This window comes from Littorina saxatilis, linkage group LG2, assembly GCF_037325665.1.
Source record: "Littorina saxatilis isolate snail1 linkage group LG2, US_GU_Lsax_2.0, whole genome shotgun sequence".
NCBI classification, from domain to species: Eukaryota; Metazoa; Mollusca; class Gastropoda; order Littorinimorpha; family Littorinidae; genus Littorina; species Littorina saxatilis.
In genome coordinates this window covers 79,760,891-79,787,198 of record NC_090246.1, presented here as the reverse complement: position 1 = coordinate 79,787,198, position 26,308 = coordinate 79,760,891, and the positions used below count along the sequence as shown (strand labels likewise).

The 26,308-nt window shown below is 43.8% G+C and overlaps 2 protein-coding genes across 5 annotated transcripts in view; one reads left to right on the top strand and one right to left on the bottom strand.

The window, feature by feature from the left end:
• Nucleotides 1–17,053, bottom strand: part of LOC138959835 (serine/arginine repetitive matrix protein 5-like) — a 35,382-nt gene extending 18,329 nt beyond the window's left edge. Inside the window, exons 1-2 of one of the 3 annotated variants that reach the window (XM_070331471.1) lie at nt 16,991–17,053; nt 2,624–5,350 (exon numbers count right to left, since the gene is read on the bottom strand). In XM_070331471.1, coding sequence (XP_070187572.1) covers nt 2,624–4,386 — 1,763 coding nt within the window. In that variant the 5' untranslated portion in view covers nt 4,387–5,350; nt 16,991–17,053. Of the gene's footprint in view, nt 1–2,623; nt 5,351–8,631; nt 8,787–16,628; nt 16,733–16,990 lie in introns of those variants that run through there. The other 2 variants (XM_070331470.1, XM_070331469.1) reach the window with 2 other exon arrangements.
• The window catches only part of LOC138959836 (set1/Ash2 histone methyltransferase complex subunit ASH2-like), a 73,709-nt gene that overhangs the window by 34,286 nt on the left and 13,115 nt on the right, over nt 1–26,308 (top strand). The window lies entirely within an intron of this gene.

The window sequence follows — 26,308 nt, the reverse complement described above, 5'->3', positions numbered from 1 at the left end:
AGGGTGAGCTGTCTTCTGTCGACTGGTGTTTTCTGCTCTTTTCTCCCTCTTGACAACGCCTGTTTACCTCCACCTCCCTTCCCCTTTGTTTTGTCTGTACCATGTTCGTCTTTGTCAGTTTTGCTAACGCTTGGCACGTGCAGCGCGCTGTCATGTGTGGCTGCACTAGTGTCAATGGAAGACTGAGCCTCCACTACCATCAGTGCGTTCGTCTGTGCGTTCGTCTGTTTGTCTCTGTCTTGTCCTGTCATGTTCTGCACTGTGTTGTTTCCGGAGAAAGCACAGACACTGTCCCCACGCTTATGCCCCGCCAACTTGCAAGCAAGGCACACCACATCATTTTCACACACAGAGACATGGTGGTTGGTTTGCAGGCATTTTGAACATACAATATCTTTTCTCACTGTCTTCTGTTCCCTATGGTAGATCTTTGCCTGAAACCCGGCAACAGCGAGTGTTTTCTCAAGGGGTGTTTTGGGGACGGTTATGAAAACGAACCTCCTCCCTGTCTGAAACCTTGTTAGCTTGTTGTCTTTGTCCCTGTAACACTCGAGTTTTATGGCCGATCTTAGCTCACAGCCAGTCTTCACGATAGAGTGTTCAATTTCACTGTTTGCCACTGAAATGGGAATATCTGATACCCACAGTTTTGTTGACGGCTCTTCGGTTCCAGAATCATCACGCAGAATGAAGGGGTTAGTGTGAGACACTTGCAATGTACAGTTGCGAACATTCATACCTTTGATGAGCAACTCATTTCTGGCTGCTTGCGTAGTCGGGTATATCCGCCATAAGCCACGGATGTCCTGAGCGCCTGTAATGGAGCCCCGACCAGCGGTCCTCTCTGCTGCCACACACAATTCCAAACCTGTTACCACGTCCTCCTCACTGCGAACTACATCTCTCTTTCTTAGAAAGACCGGCAGTACCGCTTCCATTTTCCGTAACGGGAGAGCGCACAAAAACGAAAACACCGGTCTCTGATTCAGCGTGTTGCGGAGCGAGCAAAAAACCGTGACCTCTCGCAACGGCTGTCGCTAGCCGAATCCGCTGTGGTGCTACCTGAAAGGCGATGGGAGGATTTAGGGTAAGCATGTAAACAGGGAGGGCTGAAGGAAGGTTTAGGCTTCTCTGTTGAGCTGAAGCAGGAAGAGGCTGTGTAGACTGTGTTGACTGGCGTGCTTCGAACCTGACCTCGCTGCTTACTCACCACACAGTCTCCTTGCCTTACCTGTTTTTTATATTTAGTCAAGTTTTGACTAAATATTTTAACATCGAGGGGGAATCGAAACGAGGGTCGTGGTGTATGTGCGTCTGTCTGTCTGTCTGTGTGTGTGTGTGTGTAGAGCGATTCAGACTAAACTACTGGACCGATCTTTATGAAATTTGACATGAGAGTTCCTGGGTATGAAATCCCCGAACGTTTTTTTCATTTTTTTGATAAATGTCTTTGATGACGTCATATCCGGCTTTTCGTGAAAGTTGAGGCGGCACTGTCACGCCCTCATTTTTCAACCAAATTGGTTGAAATTTTGGTCAAGTAATCTTCGACAAAGCCCGGGGTTCGGTATTGCATTTCAGCTTGGTGGCTTAAAAATTAATTAATGACTTTGGTCATTAAAAATCTGAAAATTGTAAAAAAAAATAAAAATTTATAAAACGATCCAAATTTACGTTTATCTTATTCTCCATCATTTGCTGATTCCAAAAACATATAAATATGTTATATTCGGATTAAAAACAAGCTCTGAAAATTAAATATATAAAAATTATTATCAAAATTAAATTGTCCAAATCAATTTAAAAACACTTTCATCTTATTCCTTGTCGGTTCCTGATTCCAAAAACATATAGATATGATATGTTTGGATTAAAAACACGCTCAGAAAGTTAAAACAAAGAGAGCTACAGAAAAGCGTGCTATCCTTCTTAGCGCAACTACTACCCCGCTCTTCTTGTCAATTTCACTGCCTTTGCCATGAGCGGTGGACTGACGATGCTACGAGTATACGGTCTTGCTGAAAAATGGCATTGCGTTCAGTTTCATTCTGTGAGTTCGACAGCTACTTGACTAAATATTGTATTTTCGCCTTACGCGACTTGTTGTTTTTTACTGTATAGCTATCCGTCGTGTGCCCCCAAAGGAGTTTTTAAAGTAAGATTTTGGACTTATGTTGATGTAATCGGGGGTCTGTGACTACCTTATGTTCGTCGTTGCCCCCCCCCCCCCCCCCCATCGTCTGTCTGTGTCTTCTTCCTGCCAGATTGAGGTCACACTGATTCTAAATGGGTTTGAACGGAGTACAAGACTTTGAACACACTCTCTCTCTCACTCTCACTCTCTCTCTATTCATTTGCTGAAGTGACAGTGCGACACAAATCATACACCTAAATACCATCGACTACCAGTAGGACATGATGACAGCGCAAAATGACACACACGCCCTTCCCGTCAATCTCTTCCGGATTGTCTACAATAACCAGACATACAGCACTCTTGAACACCCCCATACCCCCCCCCCCCCCCCATCAGAGAGAGAGAGGACAGATACATCGCTATGAGACAAACAATCACACAACACAAATTACACAAGCCAACACAGCAGTCACACACACAACCCACCCTTTGAGGTCCTGGCTGTCGACAATGTTGTTGGTGGCTTTAAGCGGCGACGGTGACTTGGACCTAGACGACCGCTGACTTCTCTGCTCCTGTTGTTGTTGTTGTTGTTCCTTCTTGGCCGAGTCCTCCTCGTCACTGGCGCTGCCGCTACGCTTGCGGCCCCGACAGCAGCACTGGAAGATTGCGGCCATGACGATGACGCCGACCACGGCCGTTAGAGAGCCGATGACGGTCAGCACCATCCTGGGGACATGGGTCTGGCTATCCGCGCCCTGCACACCCTGCTTCAGCGACTCCCAGTGACCCCCTTGAGACCCCCCCTCACCGGGGTCCTTCACGCTCAGGAACACGCCGCCTTGGTTGTTCGAAGACCCTCTGTCGTTGATCACGGTCTTGCTGGGATCTTTAACCTTCACAATCACACCACTTGGCTTCCTGGGGTCGCCGGCTTCACTCCTCCACTGGTAGTGGTCAGACCCTTGGTCACTGGTGGAATCCTGGCCTGAAGACCCTCCTACACTGACCACAACAGCGTGACTCGGATCTTTACCGCTCACAGACACAGCACCCTGTCTGCTGGGGTCAGTGATTACACTTTTGTACTGGTCAGACCCTTGACCACTGGTAGAGTCGTGTTTCGGGGACAGTCTTCCATTGACCACACCCTGGTGAGATGGCTGACCACTGGCTGCAGGGTGGTGCCTCGCTGACCCTGGCTGACCGGTCAACACGCTGTCCACACCACTGATCGCATCCACAATACGGGACTGTGTCGACTTATTTTCACTTCGTGCTGCACCAGTCTTCCTGTTATCACCCACACCGACAACACTGGCGGCCTGACGAGGCGTGTAGACTGTGATGGGAAGAGAGTCAGGGCTGACTGCGGGATGCAGGGAACTGGGGGATGTGGCTGCACCTCCCTGGACTGCTGAAAACTTTGCTAGTGCCTGAGGTCTCTGTGGGTCTGACGGTCTGTGACTGTGGTGACGGGGACTTGACTCGGCGTGTGATGGCGTGTTGACGTCTCTGTCTCGCTCTCCCCTGCTCCTCGCCAAACCTTCCGCCTTGGTGTGCAGGGCTCGCGGTGAACTTGGCTGGCTCCCAAGTGGCGCTACGGGCCCTGTATCGAGCCCTGTACCGAGCCCTGTTTGCCCGGCTCCCTCGCTCAGCCTCTCAGTGCCCGCTGCTCGCCGCGTTACCAGTGAAAGGAGAGGCCCCGAGAGTAGAGATCCCGAGTGAGATAGAGAGCGAAAGTTGGAGTGAACATCTTGAGAGTTTGAATGAAAGGAGCCTGGCCTCACGCGGCCCTCTGTGTGTTGATGGTGTTGACGCAACGACTGACGGCTGCTCTGTTTGGCCGCCACAGACTGTGGGCTGTCTGCAGTCTGTGTGACCACGAATAGCCTGTCGCTGTGACGGTCCTGGCCCCGTGAAGAAGGATGCAGATGCTGATTGAGATTGAAGGCGGTGTTATCAGCGGACCGCAGCTTCCCGTGTAAGGAAGTGACAGTGGTGGCTGTCAGCGAAGAATCTCTGTCATCACTCAAGGATTCCGAAACAGTGATGGCTGTCTGTGAGGTCACTCTCTCATCACTCAACGTCTCTCTCTCCCAGTGGACTGGTCGCGCTCTGTAGCTCAGTGGCTGACCCCCCAGTGTGAACTGCAGCGACGGTGTCACTAGGGCCGCTAGCAGAACCGTTACAGTCACAGCCACGACCGCTGTCCTCGCCATACCACCACCACCAGCGACATGCAGCATGTTGACTGTGAGCAGACAGGGAGGTAGGGTGAAGGGAGGGGCGATCAGACTATGAGCGCTACCTGTGACCACTGATTGCCCTCAGAGGAGGATGGAGGGGGGAGGAGGAGTGGGTGCGAGAGGTCGTGAGGGTCGATCATTGCTGTCAATACAGCGCCATGACACGCTTCATCCGGACTCGCCCTCTCTCGGTCTCTTTCTCAAGCCCTCTCCGAGTCTCTCACACACACACTCAGGCCAGTGGAGTGGCGCTGTATACACCTTGGGTTTAAACAAGCATGTATAGGCTCATGTGAAAGCCCTTCTCACACACTCAGAGAAATACACAAACTCACTATAGCGCGGCAACAACGGCAGTGTCTTGCGAAGAGAGAAATCCACACGCTGACTGTTGTGTCTAATGGGCTTCCTGGTCCGCGACTCTCTCGGTGACATGCAGGGAGAAATGTGGTGTCACTGGCACTGATTTCACCCCTCGCTCACTGCACCCTGCATGGGGCAACCTGCTCACACCACAATCCTGTGTCTGATAACGACACTCTCCCCATGCACTCAAACAGCAAGTTCTCAAAATCACACCAACACACTTCTCCGGTCATCTCACTGATAGCACAAGTTGGAGTCCAAAGTGAGCAAGTTTCTGTCCTGTCACAAAACACACCAGCCCACTTCTTGGTGCTTGACGAATCTCTTCCACAGAAACACCGTTTTTACCACAACCAAATCACATCAGACACACCCTTTCTCTGGTCTGGAAATGTTTCCTCAACAGAAAGCCGATGCCAATCACAAATCCGACTTGTACACAAGCTAGAGTGAGAGTACAAATCCCCGTTCCGGTGTAGCGGCCGGTGTGTGTGTGTGTGTGTGTGAAAGGCGGCGTGGTTCACTCAGCCCTCTCTCTCCCAGCTTCCCACTGCTCACAATGCCGCCTCCCTGATCCCCCGGCTTCACGGCTTCAGCTCTGCCACACAAAAAAAGAACAGGGGATGTTTATCTCATTACCAACAGCACTCAGGTTTTGTGCAAGCAAGCAAGGTAGATAACGTGTTTCCATAGTACACCCCTGTACATCTTACTTGTACACCCCATAGGTCTGTCCCAAAACAGGTAAATTGGTCACAAGAGGACGTAAAACTCGACTTGTCAAGTCAGCCCATACGTATCTCTTGAGTTATTCTGCGCTGGATATCATCATCCCCATCACGGTCGTCGTTGTTAGTTCTTTTTGATCAGCATCATCATTGTTGTCATCATCATCAAGATCGATTTACTAGCATTGACATCAATTTGCCATAAGCAGCAGCAGCAACGATTTATTATCATCATCATCTTAATCGTCGTCATCATCATCATCATCATCATCATCACTCGGTTATGTGTTGAGTTGCTATCAATAACATTATGACTCAAGTGTTTCCCCTAGTTCACTCTACCCAACTCTCTCTAGCTCGGCAGTCTCACATAGTACAGCCAACAGAGAAATGTTTACTTAACGTTTTGAAGTTTCTTTACTCGTGTTCTCTAAACTAACCCGGACCTTCGTGATACGGATACCACCGATGCACAAACATATAATTATATGGCGACACTTGGTGTTTCTTTCTAAACCTGCCTGTGACTAGTGTGTGCATGTGTAACATTGTGTTTCTCTGTATCACGGTGATGCAGATTAGAAAGAGTCGCTGACACATCAGTGCGAGCTACAGTCCATTTCCTCCACAAATCTGAGAAAAATCGGGCCTTAAAAAGGAGGGAGTCTGAAAATGACAGTATATTTACAGACATTAAACGGTCATGAACACAACATCAGTCGGGTAGAGGGTCTTACAAGAGGGGGCGGTCGAAAACAGGGGGGTGGGGGGTGGAGGGGGTGTTGTCTTAAAACAGGGGGTGGAGGGTGGGGGGGTGTTGTCTGAAAACAGGGGGGTGGGGGTGTTGTCTGAAAACAGGGGGGTGGGGGTGTTGTCTTAAAACAGGGGGTGGAGGGTGGGGGGTGTTGTCTGAAAACAGGGGGGTGGGGGGTGGAGGGGGTGTTGTCTTAAAACAGGGGGGTGTTGTCTTAAAACAGGGGGGTGGAGGGGGTGTTGTCTTAAAACAGGGGGGTGTTATCTTAAAACAGGGGGGTGGTATCTTAAAACAGGGGGGTGGGGGTTATAAGGCAAGCGAAGTAGCGGATACACACGCGAGGAGTTGCATTATTGACTGGCGTGGTATGTGAGTACGAGGAAAGTCAAGTGTATGTGCGGAATGACTGTGTTTGATACGGGGAAGACCAAGTACCAAGGCCTTGTAGCTTTAAATGTAGAGGATTGTTCGAGTTCCTTCCCCTGGCTTCCTTTGGCTGACCCTGTCTTCCTTCCTTCCTTTTGCCTGCTGCCCACACGCTGACACAACAGTGAGAAATGTGTGGCAGTCACCGCTTTGTGTACTCCAATTGATGTCTATAGTATATATAAATATATATAACAAATTCAAGGAAAAGAAAAGCCAAACAAAGAATGTCAAGTGGCAGCCCAAATTTTCGACCTGTTGCCAGGCCTTCCTCAGGGGCGTGTAATTCTGCGAGACGCCAATTCATGCATCAATTACTAAGCAACACAATACCATGGTTATTTTAGTTACGAATCACAAAGCAAATATTTCAAAAATAAAATTTACATTCAAGCTTAGATCTACTTTCGTTTTGATTGTAATCAAAACAAATGTACACGTGCGAATTCCAAAGTTATTACGTCAAAGGTATACGTATCTTGTAGTGACGTATTCGTCGCTGATGACGTAATTTCAAAGTTCGAACAAAATGGATACTTATTCTTGCCGTGAACAGGCAAAAGTATCATTCTGATGTAAAATTGATGTATAATTCTGATATATATATTGCCCACGCGCTGACACAACAGTGAGAAATGTGTAGTATATAATTATTATATTCATATATATATATATATATATCATCCCGTTTTGCACACTTGGTCCCTTGGTGAAAACGTGTCTATAAAAAGATGACTTCATTCTGACCTTTGGCTCTGAAATGTGGCTCCCTTACTGCAAAGATATAAACCTAAAGGACACGCAGAACCTTGAGAATAATCTCCTTGAAAAATGTATAACGACTGTCCTTCCGCATGAAAACGTACACATGAAATTCTGCAAGCAACTTTTAGGAGTACACAGAAAATCAATGAATTTCCCAGTACTGGCTGAATTGGGCAGATTTCCGATCAGCACAAAAATATTGGGACAGATCATATCATTTTGGTTACACATCATGGAATCTGACCAACATGGGCTTCTTAGGCAAACTTACCCAAGCCTTCTCTCACAAGAACATAAAAGAGGAAAATAAATGGCTCTTATTTGTACGCGAGTTCCTGACTTCCTCAGGTTTCAAACACGTGTGGCAAAACCAAAGCACAATACACCCGGCAAGACTGAAACACGCGCTAACAAAACATGTAGAAACTCAATTTGTCAGGCTCTGGAGGACAAAAAAAGAAGGAAACTCATCCAAACTACAGTTTTACAAGGGAGTGTCACACGACTACTCTCTACAACCCTATCTTTTGCTAACACAAGAATACAGACAGGCTATGAGCCCATGACTTAGAAATCGAAAAGGGCAGATACACGGGAACACCAAGGGAGGAAAGACTATGCAGAAACTGTGGAGTGGTGGAGGATGAACTTCACTTCCTTGATTCGTGTACAATGTATGCTCATCTCAGGCAACAGTTATTACCGAATACTTCCACCGGCAGTGATGAAATAAGAGTCAGTTCTTTGTTTACTGACAGCGACATCCAAAGGCAATTGGCAAAATATGTGTACGATTGTTTTCAACTACGCAGGTGCAATGCGTCTTCCGACTGTCCTCAATAACTTATGCTCATCTTCAGGTCCTCTTTGTTCACCCTGTTCCACTTGGTTTTGTATTACATGTATGTTATGTTATATTGCTGTTTTCCTGTACTTATATATCTTGTATGTGTCAATAGGCTCTGTGCTTTAATGACAATAAATTCTGATTCTGATTCACACACACACACACACACACACACACACACACATATATAGATACACAACACACACACACACAGACATAATTATATATATACACAGCACAACACACACACACACACACATGTGCCCGATAAGGGTATGTCAATGTACTGTACCCTCCACAGTTGTTCCAGCAGTTACAGACACAGAGAGATGACAACAAACACAGATATCCTTCCTTACCTGACACTTCGCGACTCCCAACAACACTCGTGACGACACTGCCAATACCAACAAAGCCGGACGTTAAATACCTGCACCCTAACGTTTTGCCTTGCGGTGCACAGGTGCACACATCACGGATGTGCTCAAAAAAAGAAAGACCAGGAAGAGAAATGAAAGGCATGAACACACGTACGCAGAGAGACAGAGGCAAGAAAGGGGTGGGGCAGAATGTCAGTGCAGCGAGTAAAGCCCCAAGATCCACAGGCACATGCTGGATAAAGTCCAGGTAGAGTAAAGGGGGGGGGGGGCAAGTTCTACAGGCCTGTGCTGAAATACATACCGGTAAAATCGGGAGGGGGGGGGGGGGGCAGAATTGTCAGTGCAGCGAATGAGACCCAAAGGTGCACAGGTAGAGTGAATTTCAACTCGGGGAGGATAAAGGGGGGGGGGTACAGGTAACAGTGTGTGTGTGTGGGGGGGGAGGGGGGGGGGGGGTAGGGAAGTGATTCACAGCCGTGTCAGTGTTTACTCAGCAAACCTGGAAAAGACCCACATTGCACACACCAACTCACTCGCTGAAAGAGGACAGAGCTTGTCTGACTCAGACCCCCCCCCCCCCCCCCCCCCCCCCCCCCCCCCCCCCGTTTTCCCTGCAGCTTCCTAACCTTTCGCTGCAAACCGCAAAACAACACTGTGGATCGCGATTGCATCTGACAATCGGGGAAAGAGTATAGAGCTTGCCAATCTGTTGAACGTCAACATCACTCACTTTGTTGTTTATCGCTACTCATCATTTCTCACTCTTTTGTCTTGTCTTGTCTTGCTTTGCGAGTTCCAACAGACATGATGGCGTGAACGAATACCCAGTGAAAAACCCTACATTTCAGGATAACATTCTAATTTAGGTTTGATGAAAACCACAGACAAACCATACTTTTGCAGATGATAATGGAATCAGGTATGATTCTACGGTGGTGATGCGAATGAAAAAAGCCCAAAAGTGAACTGAAGCCGAGACAAACACACTTATTGAAAGACAGAGATCAAGCGTGCCAGCACCACGGGGCATTGTACGTCATTGTTTTCAATTCAGACGCAGTCTTGATGGTTCATTACAATTATGAAATGCCGTCTCTATTGTCCGGTAATAACGGAATGGTAATGGCGAGTCTTAACTGTGGACTGTGCCAGACACTGTAGATAACACGGTGTTTGGTAGCGTCACCCCAAAACACAGGAAGGAAACGGGCAAGACAATACTGCACTGAACCGAGTTCACAGTCTAGGCGCAGTCCTAGCACGCGCCATCGCAGTGCTCGCACGTGCCAGTAAGAGGAGGGGCTTAGCTGGCCGTTTGTGCAGTAACCATGTCGGTATCAATTAAGCTCCACCGCCGCTTCTGCCATGCTGCGGTCAAGAACTTTCTCACCATCGGTAGCAGACTATCAAGTTTCCAAACGCTGACAACTCCGGAAGACTCTGGACTCTGTGGAGAGAATTTCTCTCTGTGTAGGGCTGCTGAGAGGTTTGATGTACAGATTTCCCTGTGTCACTGCTCAAACCAGGCCCGTTTTTATATTTAGTCAAGTAATGACTAAATGTTTTAACGTAGAGGGGGGAATCGAGACGAGGGTAGTGGTGTATGTGCGTGTGTGTGTGTGTGTGTGTGTGTGTGTGTGTGTGTGTGTGCGTGTGTGTAGAGCGATTCAGACCAAACTACTGGACCGATCTTTATGAAATTTGACATGAGAGTTCCTGGGAATGAAATCCCCGAACGTTTTTTTCATTTTTTTGATAAATGTCTTTGATGACGTCATATCCGGCTTTTCGTGAAAGTTGAGGCGGCACTGTCACGCCCTCATTTTTCAACCAAATTGATTGAAATTTTGGTCAAGCAATCTTCGACGAAGCCCGGACTTCGGTATTGGATTTCAGCTTGGTGGCTTAAAAATTAATTAATGACTTTGGTCATTAAAAATCTGAAAATTGTAAAAAAAATTAAAAATTTATAAAACGATCCAAATTTACGTTTATCTTATTCTCCATCATTTTCTGATTCCAAAAACATATAAATATGTTATATTCGGATTAAAAACAAGCTCTGAAAATTAAATATATAAAAATTATTATCAAAATTAAATTGTCCAAATCAATTTAAAAACACCTTCATCTTATTCCTTGTCGGTTCCTGATTCCAAAAACATATAGATATGATATGTTTGGATTAAAAAGACGCTCAGAAAGTTAAAACGAAGAGAGGTACAGAAAAGCGTGCTATCCTTCTTAGCGCAACTACTACCCCGCTCTTCTTGTCAATTTCACTGCCTTTGCCATGAGCGGTGGACTGACGATGCTACGAGTATACGGTCTTGCTGAAAAATTGCATTGCGTTCAGTTTCATTCTGTGAGTTCGACAGCTACTTGACTAAATATTGTATTTTCGCCTTACGCGACTTGTTTTATATTTAGTCAAGTTTTGACTAAATATTTTAACATCGAGGGGGAATCGAAACGAGGGTCGTGGTGTATGTGCGTGTGTGTGTGTGTGTGTGTGCGTGTGTGTGTGTGTCTGTGTGTGTGTGTAGAGCGATTCAGACTAAACTACTGGACCGATCTTTATGAAATTTGACATGAGAGTTCCTGGGTATGAAATCCCCGAACGTTTTTTTCATTTTTTTGATAAATGTCTTTGATGACGTCATATCCGGCTTTTCGTGAAAGTTGAGGCGGCACTGTCACGCCCTCATTTTTCAACCAAATTGGTTGAAATTTTGGTCAAGTAATCTTCGACGAAGCCCGGGGTTCGGTATTGCATTTCAGCTTGGTGGCTTAAAAATTAATTAATGACTTAGGTCATTAAAAATCTGAAAATTGTAAAAAAAAATAAAAATTTATAAAACGATCCAAATTTACGTTTATCTTATTCTCCATCATTTGCTGATTCCAAAAACATATAAATATGTTATATTTGGATTAAAAACAAGCTCTGAAAATTTAATATATAAAAATTATTATCAAAATTAAATTGTCGAAATCAATTTAAAAACACTTTCATCTTATTCCTTGTCGGTTCCTGATTCCAAAAATATATAGATATGATATGTTTGGATTAAAAACACGCTCAGAAAGTTAAAACGAAGAGAGGTACAGAAAAGCGTGCTATCCTTCTCAGCGCAACGAATACCCCGCTCTTCTTGTCAATTCCACGGGCACTGCCTTTGCCACGGGCGGTGGAGTGACGATGCTACGAGTATACGGTCTTGCTGCGTTGCGTTGCGTTCAGTTTCATTCTGTGAGTTCGACAGCTACTTGACTAAATATTGTATTTTCGCCTTACGCGACTTGTTTTTAACTTCGAGCACAGAAAGACTGATCAAAGTTTACTCAGCTGAAAGGTTGAAAGATACATATCTGACCAAGTGCAGGCTTTCTGAACTTTTTGAATCATTATGACTTATGCTCAGCAATAACAGACACACACACACACACACACACACACATATATAAATATACACACATATACACACACACGTGACACACACACACACATACACACATACACACACACACACACACACACACACACACACACACACACACACACACACACACCACAATCAGAAACACGGATACACGGAAACGGCGGGCAATTTTCTCTCATTATTCAAACTCACACACACACACACACACACACACACACACACACACACACACACACACACACACACACACACACACACACACACACACACACACTCACATCTTACTAAATCTACTTCAATTGAATTAGTTGACCTAAGTAACAGTTCAACACACACATAATGATTTTATTTACATTATTTTTGCATTCTCCGACAAATATGTCTGTGCTCAATATTGAAGTAATTATGCTCTATTATCTCGACTCGGTTACTTTGGAAGATATTGCTCCCGTTCAAAATCCTAAACATTCCTTCACATTCTTTAACAGCATGGAGTCATACATTGATAGGGTAGGCGATCGTGGCTTTTGCAGAGCTACAATTGAAAAACTCTTATAAAACACAGTTACCATTTTACCGAAGTTTGCAAGAAATGTGTAACTTCACAACACTTATGAAAACTTCATTAAGTGCATTCACGACTCAAACACGACTCCAGAATTGTTTTCAATTACATCGGCAAAACAAAACAAGAAAAAAATCCCCAGCAAGCAAATTAAAACAAACCAAACCAAAACTGACATCGAAAAATGTGTTCACAGTGCTAGGAAAATGTAACTATAACCCGCTTTTTCCGACACTAGTCTGATTGTCTACCCGCACTTAGAAACAGGAAGCATGCATATCCCCTGCACTGGGAGGGGGTGGGGGAGCTTTATTGCTTAGGTGAGCTTTGTAGGAAGCTACCTGTACCCCCCAGTGTAGGATCGGCTTCTAAACACTACTTCTTGGATTTAGTTTTGTCGTGTGTGAAAATGTTTACCAACGAAAGCAAAATAACTGAGCAGTCTATAATTATTTCTTTCAGACAGAGCTCATTCCTTTCAAACTCTCATTGTTTTCAATTATAACTTCGAAATTGTGATCGAAATTCGGCTTTTCGTTCATGCTGCCGCTGATTTCGTGTGTGTATCTGCATGTATCGCATTTACTGAAAAGTTGCTGAGATGTATGAATTCTCATTTACACCCAGTGTGTAAAGAAAACATTGAATACATTGTCATGATTGACCTTTTTCACGACAGACAGATAACTACAGCCTTTACTTGTATGTAGATTGATGTTTGTCCTTTTTATATTCCTTTTAAAATTGATAAATATTTTTAAACCTTTCTCGGAACAGCTTTCGCAATTCATGTCCACCCACAGGCGCCGGACTATTCTGAATAACAGCGACTGCTCAAAGAACAACACCTTAAAAAAAACCATGGCTTTAATTTAAATGTAGCCGCATTAACCCTAAATGTTTGTTATAATGCAGTAAAACTATTACATATCTGATTATTCTTGTTCACCTATTTCGTCTCCTCTACCCCCGTGTATTGTATGTGCCTCTTGTTTTATCAGTTATGGACTGGGCAGAGCTGTGGCTTCGGCTCTCAGTGTCAAATTTCCAAACGCCGAGGGAGGTGTTTAACTGACCGTATCAAGCACGCGCGCTTATCGTGCATTCCGAACGCGTGTTCTGGAGTGACTGACAGGGGCTCAAGTTCTCCCTTCCTTAAAAATAAGGGAGTCTGGACTGGACCGCGTCTGAACTGTTCAAGTGTTTGCTGAGCCACAATCATCTGCTTGCAACAGTGTCTGGGCGACCGTTATCAGTTATGCTGTAAGTCAATTTCACAATCACATCTTAGTCGTTAATCTTATGTCGATCGTGCATGAGGAATATGAAGCAATCGTTCAGTTAATGGACACAGCAGGTGCTGATGACAGCAATGGGACTGTGTGTGTGTGGTGTGCGGGCGAATACTGAGATAATGTACATTTCTTTCTACTTTGTGTGCGTGCGTGCATGTGTGTGTGAGTGTGTGGTGTGCGCTCGGACAGATACACAAACGTATGCAGTTTTTCTACTATGTGTGCGTGCGTGCATGTGTGTAGTGTGTGCCTGCGTGCACGTGTCTGCGTGGTGTGTGCGTGCACATAATTATACAAACAAGGATACAATACTTTCTGCTCTGTGTGCGAGTTCGTTTGTGTGTGTGATGACAGTGATTAGTATCGGAACAGTTGCAGGGAACGCGAGTTGCAAAGCCGACAGATTGAAAACGTCTCACACTGTGCCCACATTTGACACTCTCACACTGTGCCCACATTTGACACTCTCACACTGTGCCCACATTTGACACTCTCACACTGTGCCCACATTTGACACTCTCACACTGTGCCCACATTTGACACTCTCACACTGTGCCCACATTTGACACTCTCACACTGTGCCCACATTTGACACTCTCACACTGTGCCCACATTTGACACTCTCACACTGTGCCCACATTTGACACTCTCACACTGTGCCCACATTTGACACTCTCACACTGTGCCCACATTTGACACTCTCACACTGTGCCCACATTTGACACTCTCACACTGTGCCCACATTTGACACTCTCACACTGTGCCCACATTTGACCCCGTGCAAACAGCTCGCGTCGCGAATCGAAATCAACAGGGGAGTGGTTTCCTCAACTTCTTCGGGCGCCTTTTTTTCCTCTCGATGCCCTTTCTTAAATACTGGGGCGTTGAAAATTCAAGTGAGCGCTTGCATGCCTCGGATGTTAATGAGTGATTCATTATGGAGATAACAATCATGCTCTCTCTCTCTCTCTCTCTCTCTCTCTCTCTCTCTCTCTCTCTCTCTCTCTCTCTCTCTCTCTCTCTCCGAGTGATCACTGGTTCACGGAGATAAAATGCAAACGGAGATAGGCTTATATGGTGTGTGTGTCGGTGTGTGTGTGTGTGTGTCGGGGTGTGTGTTCGGTCTGTGTAAACCACGGCCACGGACGCAGCCTGTTGTCTGAATTGTATTACACACATAACGTATTTGAATACTGCATAGTAGGCCTACTCGAGGACTTAGCCCAAAAACACTTGAAACGAGCGCACAACAACAGAGCCTTGGTGTGGCGAGAGACTGCAATGCAAGCAAAGTGAGCATTGATCACTTCCTCGTTTAGGGGTCGTTATGTATCGGCCCCTGGTTCAGCAATCCGCACCGTGCTTCCTCGCATTCAGTAAACACCCTGCACCCCAAGGCATAGACATCTTATGATCTACATTAGATCGCTCTGCAGATTTTAGTTTACCCCACCCCCCTCCCCCTCGCGTTGTGTCTGTGGTGTGTTAGCGGGTACGGGTGCAAGGAAGGTCGGGTGTGGGGGGCATGATTAGATGATTAGCTGGGTGAACACTAATAATGGCCCCCTCCCTCGTCTGTGCAAAGAAGGGGGGGGGGGGGGGGGTTGTAGAAAAGCTGTTAGCCAGCTGGTATACAGCTTGAAATAACTGACACAGTGAACACGCCTCACGCCCTACGCTGTTCCGCATTACACCTCAACTCCACCAGCACCGCTACAACCACCACAGGCACGTGCACATTGGTATTGAATTAACAATTCTATATTTGCTCACCGCTGTCTTAATCTGGGGTATGGGATGTACCTGGCTCCTACACCCTCGCTCACCACCATCTGTCCTCTTTGTGTTTTGCCACATTAGGGTGCCTGCACACATGCAGTTTTGTTCGGAACAGGCACGTGCACATTGGAACTAGGGGCCTTGCTAACACAGTCTATATATCTCGGTGCTTACACTACAACCTTACTTGCCACCAACTACCCACACCGCAATAAATCGTTGTATTGCAGTACCTACCACTGAATACTGGTCACACAGACACTGTTGTGAGGTCCAGACACGTACACATCGGAACTAGGGGCCTTGCTTTTGTCTACAACCTTTCCTTGCCACCATCTGCCCACTGAGCAAAGATATTCCTTTGGTCCCAGCGCAGAGAATGGCCCGAGTGTTTCTCCACTGGGACTGGGCGTATAACGAGAACAGCTGACCATCAGTCTCGGCGAGGCATTCATCAAATATGAAGGTGTAACACTAGGGGGTGACGACACTTGCAGGAACACGCGACGAGGACAAAGTGTCCCCACAGACGTGTGTAAAATGCCGGGCTGCAGCTCTGGCACAATTCACTCCGCTGACTAATTGTATACACAACAACAGTTGATCAACACAACACAGCACCGCACTCATGCAAAATGTAACCTACTCTGTACTGGGTTTGACGGCGCTATGAAGATAGGAATACAGTACGGTGTCTACCCGGGCAATGGTTCGAGTCTCACACTAACCTTGCACACAACAACAGTTGATCAACACAACACAGCACCAACTCATAAAACAGATGTAAGACACACTGGGTTGGACGGTGCTGTGAGGAGGATACGTTAGGCAGGAATACAGTGTCTACCCTGTAACACGGACACAACTGATGGTTCGAATCTCAGTCTCACTAACCTTGCACACAACAACAGCTGATCAAGACACCACAGCACCGATGAAAACGGAACGCGCAACACCTACTGGTATTGACTGTTGCCGCGAGGAAACACTACGACTGAGTCGAGCATCTACCCTGGCACTGCGGGGTGCAGTCACGGTGCGGTACTGACGGGGTACACACACTGACTCAAGCCAGTAGTCCTATCTCTGCCCCTCTCGCTGCCACAGAGATATATCTCTGTGCTCGCTGCACGTGCTGGTGGCGGCAGAGACTGGAATGGAGAGGTGTCAGATTGTATGGCCAGATGTGTTACCTTGGGCCCCTGTCCTTCCCGCCCCGCCGACATCGTATAGATATAATTATTTATAGAGCTCACCTCTCGTCACCTTCACAGCTCGCCAACAGTCACACACATCGGGCTGTCTTCTGGAGTACGGGTAACACTATTCAGTTCAGACGCGGTCCAGTCCAGACTCCCTTATTTTTAAGGAAGGGAGAACTTGAGCCCCTGTCAGTCACTCCAGAACACGCGTTCGGAATGCACGATAAGCGCGCGTGCTTGATACGGTCAGTTAAACACCTCCCTCGGCGTTTGGAAATTTGACACTGAGAGCCGAAGGCACAGCTCTGCCCAGTCCATAACTGATAAAACAAGAGGCACATACAATACACGGGGGTAGAGGAGACGAAATAGGTGAACAAGAATAATCAGATATGTAATAGTTTTACTGCATTATAACAAACATTTAGTGTTAATGCTGCTACATTTAAATTAAAGCCATGTTTTTTTTTAAGGTGTTGTTCTTTGAGCAGTCGCTGTTATTCAGAATAGTCCGGCGCCTGTGGGTGGACATGAATTGCGAAAGCTGTTCCGAGAAAGCCGGGTTTAAAAATATTTATCAATTTTAAAAGGAATATAAAAAGGACAAACATCAATCTACATACAAGGCTGTAGTTATCTGTCTGTCGTGAAAAAGGTCAATGTATTCAATGTTTTCTTTACACACTGGGTGTAAATGAGAATTCATACATCTCAGCAACTTTTCAGTAAATGCGATACATGCAGATACACACACGAAATCAGCGGCAGCATGAACGAAAAGCCGAATTTCGATCACAATTTCGAAGTTATAATTGAAAACAATGAGAGTTTGAAAGGAATGAGCTCTGTTTGAAAGAAATAATTATAGACTGCTCAGTTATTTTGCTTTCGTTGGTAAACATTTTCACACACGACAAAACTAAATCCAAGAAGTAGTGTTTAGAAGCCGATCCTACACTGGGGGGTACAGGTAGCTTCCTACAAAGCTCACCTAAGCAATAAAGCTCCCCCACCCCCTCCCAGTGCAGGGGATATGCATGCTTCCTGTTTCTAAGTGCGGGTAGACAATCAGACTAGTGTCGGAAAAAGCGGGTTATAGTTCCTGCATCGCCACGACACCTGGGGTGTTGGTGTACCTTCTCACAATGTCTTTAGTCAAGTTATTACTTTCGGAAAGATAGTATCTAGGCTTATTACCCTGCCAAATTGTCTGTACAGCGAGGCGATGTGTTTGCAGAATTAGTGACACTCTCATGCAAGGATAAACATGGGGTTGTTTTATTCATTAAAACTTGACATCGCTAAGTTTTAATGCTTTTTTTGTTGTATCGTGATACAACTCATACAAACACGGAAGACATTTAAAGCATAATCTCAGTGTCAGAAGCACGTGCACGCACTAAAGACACGCTCCTCGATACTGTTGTAATTTAAAGTCATACCCCTATCCCGTCCTCATTTACCTCCTCGAATTTTGTGGGGGTATTCTTTACTTTGTCTTACATTCCTACTAAGGGTATAAGCCATTTTATGACCTTGACAGAACATGAAAAACCATTCCTTTCTAGATGTACATATGTATAGGTGTAGGCTTTAAGTGTGAGCTTAGCTTGTTGTGTTGTCACACATGTTTATATTGTACTATACATGCCACCCTGTATTTTCAGATTAAAATCTTGTTTAAACCAAAGGCACGCACGCCTAAGTGTTGTGAAGTTACACATTTCTTGCAAACTTCGGTAAAAATAATGGTAACTGTGTTTTATAAGAGTTTTTCAATTGTAGCTCTGCAAAAGCCACGATCGCCTACCATATCAATGTATGACTCCATGCTGTTAAAGAATGTGAAGGAATGTTTAGGATTTTGAACGGGAGCAATATCTTCCAAAGTAACCGAGTCGAGATAATAGAGCATAATTACTTCAATATTGAGCACAGACATATTTGTCGGAGAATGCAAAAATAATGTAAATAAAATCATTATGTGTGTGTTGAACTGTTACTTAGGTCAACTAATTCAATTGAAGTAGATTTAGTAAGATGTGAGTGTGTGTGTGTGTGTGTGTGTGTGTGTGTGTGTGTGTGTGTGTGAGTTTGAATAATGAGAGAAAATCGCCCGCCGTTTCCGTGTATCCGTATTTCTGATTGTGGTGTGTGTGTGTGTGTGTGTGTGTGTGTGTGTGTGTGTGTGTGTGTGTGTGTGTGTGTGTGTGTCACGTGTGTGTGTATATGTGTATATATTTATTTATGTGTGACTGTGTGTGTGTGTGTGTGTGTCTGTTATTGCTGAGCATAAGTCATAATGATTCAAAAAGTTCAGAAAGCCTGCACTTGGTCAGATATGTATCTTTCAACCTTTCAGCTGAGTAAACTTTGATCAGTCTTTCTGTGCTCGAAGTTAAAAAACAAGTCGCGTAAAGCGAAAATACAATATTTAGTCAAGTAGCTGTCGAACTCACAGAATAAAACTGAACGCAATGCCATTTTTCAGCAAGACCGTATACTCGTAGCATCGTCAGTCCACCGCTCATGGCAAAGGCAGTGAAATTGACTAGAAGAGCGGGGTAGTAGTTGCGCTAAGAAGGATAGCACGCTTTTCTGTACCTCTCTTTGTTTTAACTTTCTGAGCGTGTTTTTAATCCAAACATATCATATCTATATGTTTTTGGAATCAGGAACCGACAAGGAATAAGCCAGATGAAAGTGTTTTTAAATTGATTTGGACAATTTAATTTTGATAATAATTTTTATATATTTAATTTTCAGAGCTTGTTTTTAATCCGAATATAACATATTTATATGTTTTTGAAATCAGCAAATGATGGAGAATAAGATAAACGTAAATTTGGATCGTTTTATACATTTTTATATTTTTTTTACAATTTTCAGATTTTTAATGACCAAAGTCCGGGCTTCGTCGAAGATTACTTGACCAAAATTTCCAACCAATTTGGTTGAAAAATGAGGGCGTGACAGTGCCGCCTCAACTTTCACGAAAAGCCGGATATGACGTCATCAAAGACATTTATCCAAAAAATGAAAAAAACGTTCGGGGATTTCATACCCAGAAACTCTCATGTCAAATTTCATAAAGTTTAGTCTGAATCGCTCTACACACACACACAGACACACACACACACACACACACACACACACGCACACACACACGCACATACACCACGACCCTCGTTTCGATTCCCCCTCGATGTTAAAATATTTAGTCAAAACTTGACTAAATATAAAAACGGGCCTGGTTTGAGCAGTGACACAGGGACATCTGTACATCAAACCTCTGCAGCCCTACACAGAGAGAAATTCTCTCCACAGAGTCCAGAGTCTTCCGGAGTTGTCAGCGTTTGGAAACTTGATAGTCCGCTACCGACGGTGGGAAAGTTCTTGACCGCAGCATGGCAGGTCAAAATAACACACTGGGACCGAAGCGGCGGTGGAGCTTAATTGATACCGAGACTGTATTCTGCAGGAGAATGTCTTTGGTATGCGTGACTTTCCACAGTCACAAAACGATCCGTTGTAAAGATTTACACCACAGAAACATATATAACTCAGTGGTTCACACTAGCGTTCTCTCCAAATGACAGCAGCGTAATAGCTTTGGTAGAATGGTCAGTTCAGTCTAGGCGCAGTCCCAGCACGCGCCATCGCAGTCTTCGCACGTGCCAGTAAGAGGAGGGGCTTAGATAGCCGTTTGTGCAGTAACCATGTCGGTATCAATTAAGCTCCACCGCCGCTTCGGTCCCAGTGTGTTATTTTGACCTGCCATGCTGCGGTCAAGAACTTTCCCACCGTCGGTAGCAGACTATCAAGTTTCCAAACGCTGACAACTCCGGAAGACTCTGGACTCTGTGGAGAGAATTTCTCTCTGTGTAGGGCTGCAGAGGTTTGATGTACAGATGTCCCTGTGTCACTGCTCAAACCAGGCCCGTTTTTATATTTAGTCAAGTTTTGACTAAATATTTTAACATCGAGGGGGAATCGAAACGAGGGTCGTGGTGTATGTGCGTGTGTGTGTGCGTGTGTGTGTGTGTGTGTGTGTGTGTGTGTCTGTGTGTGTGTGTAGAGCGATTCAGACTAAACTACTGGACCGATCTTTATGAAATTTGACATGAGAGTTTCTGGGTATGAAATCCCCGAACGTTTTTTTCATTTTTTGGATAAATGTCTTTGATGACGTCATATCCGGCTTTTCGTGAAAGTTGAGGCGGCACTGTCACGCCCTCATTTTTCAACCAAATTGGTTGGAATTTTGGTCAAATAATCTTCGACGAAGCCCGGACTTTGGTCATTAAAAATCTGAAAATTGTAAAAAAAAATAAAAATGTATAAAACGATCCAAATTTACGTTTATCTTATTCTCCATCATTTGCTGATTTCAAAAACATATAAATATGTTATATTCGGATTAAAAACAAGCTCTGAAAATTAAATATATAAAAATTATTATCAAAATTAAATTGTCCAAATCAATTTAAAAACACTTTCATCTTATTCCTTGTCGGTTCCTGATTCCAAAAACATATAGATATGATATGTTTGGATTAAAAACACGCTCAGAAAGTTAAAACAAAGAGAGGTACAGAAAAGCGTGCTATCCTTCTTAGCGCAACTACTACCCCGCTCTTCTTGTCAATTTCACTGCCTTTGCCATGAGCGGTGGACTGACGATGCTACGAGTATACGGTCTTGCTGAAAAATGGCATTGCGTTCAGTTTTATTCTGTGAGTTCGACAGCTACTTGACTAAATATTGTATTTTCGCTTTACGCGACTTGTTTTTTAACTTCGAGCACAGAAAGACTGATCAAAGTTTACTCAGCTGAAAGGTTGAAAGATACATATCTGACCAAGTGCAGGCTTTCTGAACTTTTTGAATCATTATGACTTATGCTCAGCAATAACAGACACACACACACACACAGTCACACATATATAAATATACACACATATACACACACACACACACACACACACACACACACACACACACACACACACACACACACACACACACACACCACAATCAGAAACACGGATACACGGAAACGGCGGGCGATTTTCTCTCATTATTAAAACTCACACACACACACACACACACACACACACACACACACACACACTCACATCTTACTAAATCTACTTCAATTGAATTAGTTGACCTAAGTAACAGTTCAACACACACATAATGATTTTATTTACATTATTTTTGCATTCTCCGACAAATATGTCTGTGCTCAATATTGAAGTAATTATGCTCTATTATCTCGACTCGGTTACTTTGGAAGATATTGCTCCCGTTCAAAATCCTAAACATTCCTTCACATTCTTTAACAGCATGGAGTCATACATTGATATGGTAGGCGATCGTGGCTTTTGCAGAGCTACAATTGAAAAACTCTTATAAAACACAGTTACCATTATTTTTACCGAAGTTTGCAAGAAATGTGTAACTTCACAACACTTAGGCGTGCGTGCCTTTGGTTTAAACAAGATTTTAATCTGAAAATACAGGGTGGCATGTATAGTACAATATAAACATGTGTGACAACACAACAAGCAAAGCTCACACTTAAAGCCTACACCTATACATATGTACATCTAGAAAGGAATGGTTTTTCATGTTCTGTCAAGGTCATAAAATGGCTTATACCCTTAGTAGGAATGTAAGACAAAGTAAAGAATACCCCCACAAAATTCGAGGAGGTAAATGAGGACGGGATAGGGGTATGACTTTAAATTACAACAGTATCGAGGAGCGTGTCTTTAGTGCGTGCACGTGCTTCTGACACTGAGATTATGCTTTAAATGTCTTCCGTGTTTGTATGAGTTGTATCACGATACAACCAAAAAAGCATTAAAACTTAGCGATGTCAAGTTAAGAATAAAACAACCCCATGTTTATCCTTGCATGAGAGTGTCACTAATTCTGCAAACACATCGCCTCGCTGTTCAGACAATTTGGCAGGGTAATAAGCCTAGATGCTATCTTTCCGAAAGTAATAACTTGACTAAAGACATTGTGAGAAGGTACACCAACACCCCAGGTGTCGTGGCGATGCAGGAACTATAACCCGCTTTTTCCGACACTAGTCTGATTGTCTACCCGCACTTAGAAACAGGAAGCATGCATATCCCCTGCACTGGGAGGGGGTGGGGGAGCTTTATTGCTTAGGTGAGCTTTGTAGGAAGCTACCTGTACCCCCCAGTGTAGGATCGGCTTCTAAACACTACTTCTTGGATTTAGTTTTGTCGTGTGTGAAAATGTTTACCAACGAAAGCAAAATAACTGAGCAGTCTATAATTATTTCTTTCAAACAGAGCTCATTCCTTTCAAACTCTCATTGTTTTCAATTATAACTTCGAAATTGTGATCGAAATTCGGCTTTTCGTTCATGCTGCCGCTGATTTCGTGTGTGTATCTGCATGTATCGCATTTACTGAAAAGTTGCTGAGATGTATGAATTCTCATTTACACCCAGTGTGTAAAGAAAACATTGAATACATTGACCTTTTTCACGACAGACAGATAACTACAGCCTTTACTTGTATGTAGATTGATGTTTGTCCTTTTTATATTCCTTTTAAAATTGATAAATATTTTTAAACCCGGCTTTCTCGGAACAGCTTTCGCAATTCATGTCCACCCACAGGCGCCGGACTATTCTGAATAACAGCGACTGCTCAAAGAACAACACCTTAAAAAAAAACATGGCTTTAATTTAAATGTAGCAGCATTAACACTAAATGTTTGTTATAATGCAGTAAAACTATTACATATCTGATTATTCTTGTTCACCTATTTCGTCTCCTCTACCCCCGTGTATTGTATGTGCCTCTTGTTTTATCAGTTATGGACTGGGCAGAGCTGTGCCTTCGGCTCTCAGTGTCAAATTTCCAAACGCCGAGGGAGGTGTTTAACTGACCGTATCAAGCACGCGCGCTTATCGTGCATTCCGAACGCGTGTTCTGGAGTGACTGACAGGGGCTCAAGTTCTCCCTTCCTTAAAAATAAGGGAGTCTGGACTGGACCGCGTCTGAACTGAGTTATAAAAGCGTACAGTAGAAGCAAAGATATTCCAGGCTACCCTAGATGAGCATCTTTGACGGAATTTGGCGGAATGTGTGTAGAATTGCCTAAACAGTCTAGGCGCAGTCACAGCACGCGCCAAAAGGAGGTGTGGCTTAGCTGGCCGTTTGTGCAGTAACCATGTCGGTATCAATTAAGCTCCACCGCCGCTTCGGTCCCTGTGTGTTATTTTGACCTGCCATGCTGCAGGTCAAGAACTTTCCCCGTCGGTAGCAGACTATCAAGTTTCCAAACGCTGACAACTCCGAAGACTTGGGGAGAGAATTTCTCTATGCTGCAGAGGTTTGATGTACAGATTTCCCTGTGTCACTGCTCAAACCAGACCCGTTTTTACATTTAGTCAAGTTTTGACTAAATGTTTTAACGTAGAGGGGGGAATCGAGATGAGGGTCGTGGTGTGTGTGTGTGTGTGTCTGTGTCTGTGTCTGTGTGTGTGTCTGTGTGTGTGTGTCTGTGTGTGTGTGTGTGTAGAGCGATTCAGACTAAACTACTGGACCGATCTTAATGAAATTTGACATGAGAGTTCCTGAGTATGATATCCCCAGACATATTTTTCATTTTTTTGATAAATGTCTTTTATGACGTCATATCCGGCTTTTCGTGAAAGTTGAGGCGGCACTGTCACGCTCTCATTTTTAAACCAAATTGGTTGAAATTTTGGTCAAGTAATCTTCGACGAAGCCCGGACTTCGGTATTGCATTTCAGCTTGGTGGCTTAAAATTAACTAATGACTTTGGTCATTAAAAATCTGAAAATTGTAAAAACAAACATTTTTTTATAAAACGATCCAAATTTACGTTTATCTTATTCTCCATCATTGTCTGATTCCCAAAACATATAAATATGTTATATTTGGATTAAAAACAAGCTCTGAAAATTAAAAATATAAAAATTATTATCAAAATTAAATTTCCGAAATCAATTTAAAAACACTTTCATCTTATTCCCTGTCGGTTCCTGATTCCAAAAACATATAGATATGATATGTTTGGATTAAAAACACGCTCAGAAAGTTAAAACGAAGAGAGGTACAGAAAAGCGTGCTATCCTTCTCAGCACAACTACTAAACCGCTCTTCGTCATATCCGGCTTTTCGTAAAAGTTGAGGCGGCACTGTCACGCTCTCATTTTTAAACCAAATTGGTTGAAATTTTGGTCAAGTAATCTTCGACGACGCCCGGACTTTGGTATTGCATTTCAGCTTGGAGGCTTACAAATTAATTAATGAGTTTGCTCATTAAAGTTGTCATTAAAATCGATTTTTCGCAAACAGATTTAAAATTGATTGCATTGTATTCTTCATGATATTCTGAATCTAAAAATACATACATATGTCATGTTTACTCTTAAAATGTGATCACAATTAACGAAAATAAATTAATTAGTCTTACGATTAAAATGTAAGAAATCGATCCAAAAATGATTTCATCTTATTCTTTATCGTTTCCTGATTCCAAAAACGTATAGATATGATAGGTTGTATTCAAAACAAGCTCAGAAAGTTAACAAGAATACAGAAAAGCGCGCTTTCCTGCTTAGCACAATACACTACCGCGCTATTCTGGCGTGTGCATATCACTACGTTTTGCACGTGGGAGGTGAGCGGTTGAAAACGACGTTAAACACCAAATAAAGAAAGAAAGATTTACACCCAGTGTGTAAGAAAAACATTGAATACATTGACATTTTTCACGACAGACAGATAACTACAGCCTTTACTTGTATATAGATTGATGTTTTTCCTTTTTATATTCCTTTTAAAATTGATAAATATTTGTAAACCCTTCTCGGAACAGCTTTCGCAATTCATGTCCAACCACAGGCGCCGGACTATTCTGAATAACAGCGACTGCTCAAAGACCAACAGCAGACAATGATGAACTCGAACTGCCTGGAATCTGTGTTGCCTGTATCATTGCAACTCGCCTGCATGATCACATTTCTGTATTTGTCATGTAAATTCTTACAACCCCGGATAGAAAAACAAAAACAAAAACAGAACATGACGTCACACATTAAAAAAAACCCATGGCTTTAATTTAAATGTAGCAGCATTAACACTAAATGTTTGTTATAATGCAGTAACACTATTACATAATTATCTGATTATTCTTGTTCACCTATTTCGTCTCTTCTACCCACAGAGATATAGAATATTCTATATCTCTGTGCCAAGTCAAGTCAAGTGCGCGTATTGTATGTGCCTCTTGTTTTATGGACTGGGCAAAGGATCTGCGCCTTCGGCTCTGAGTCAAGTTTCCATAGGCCGA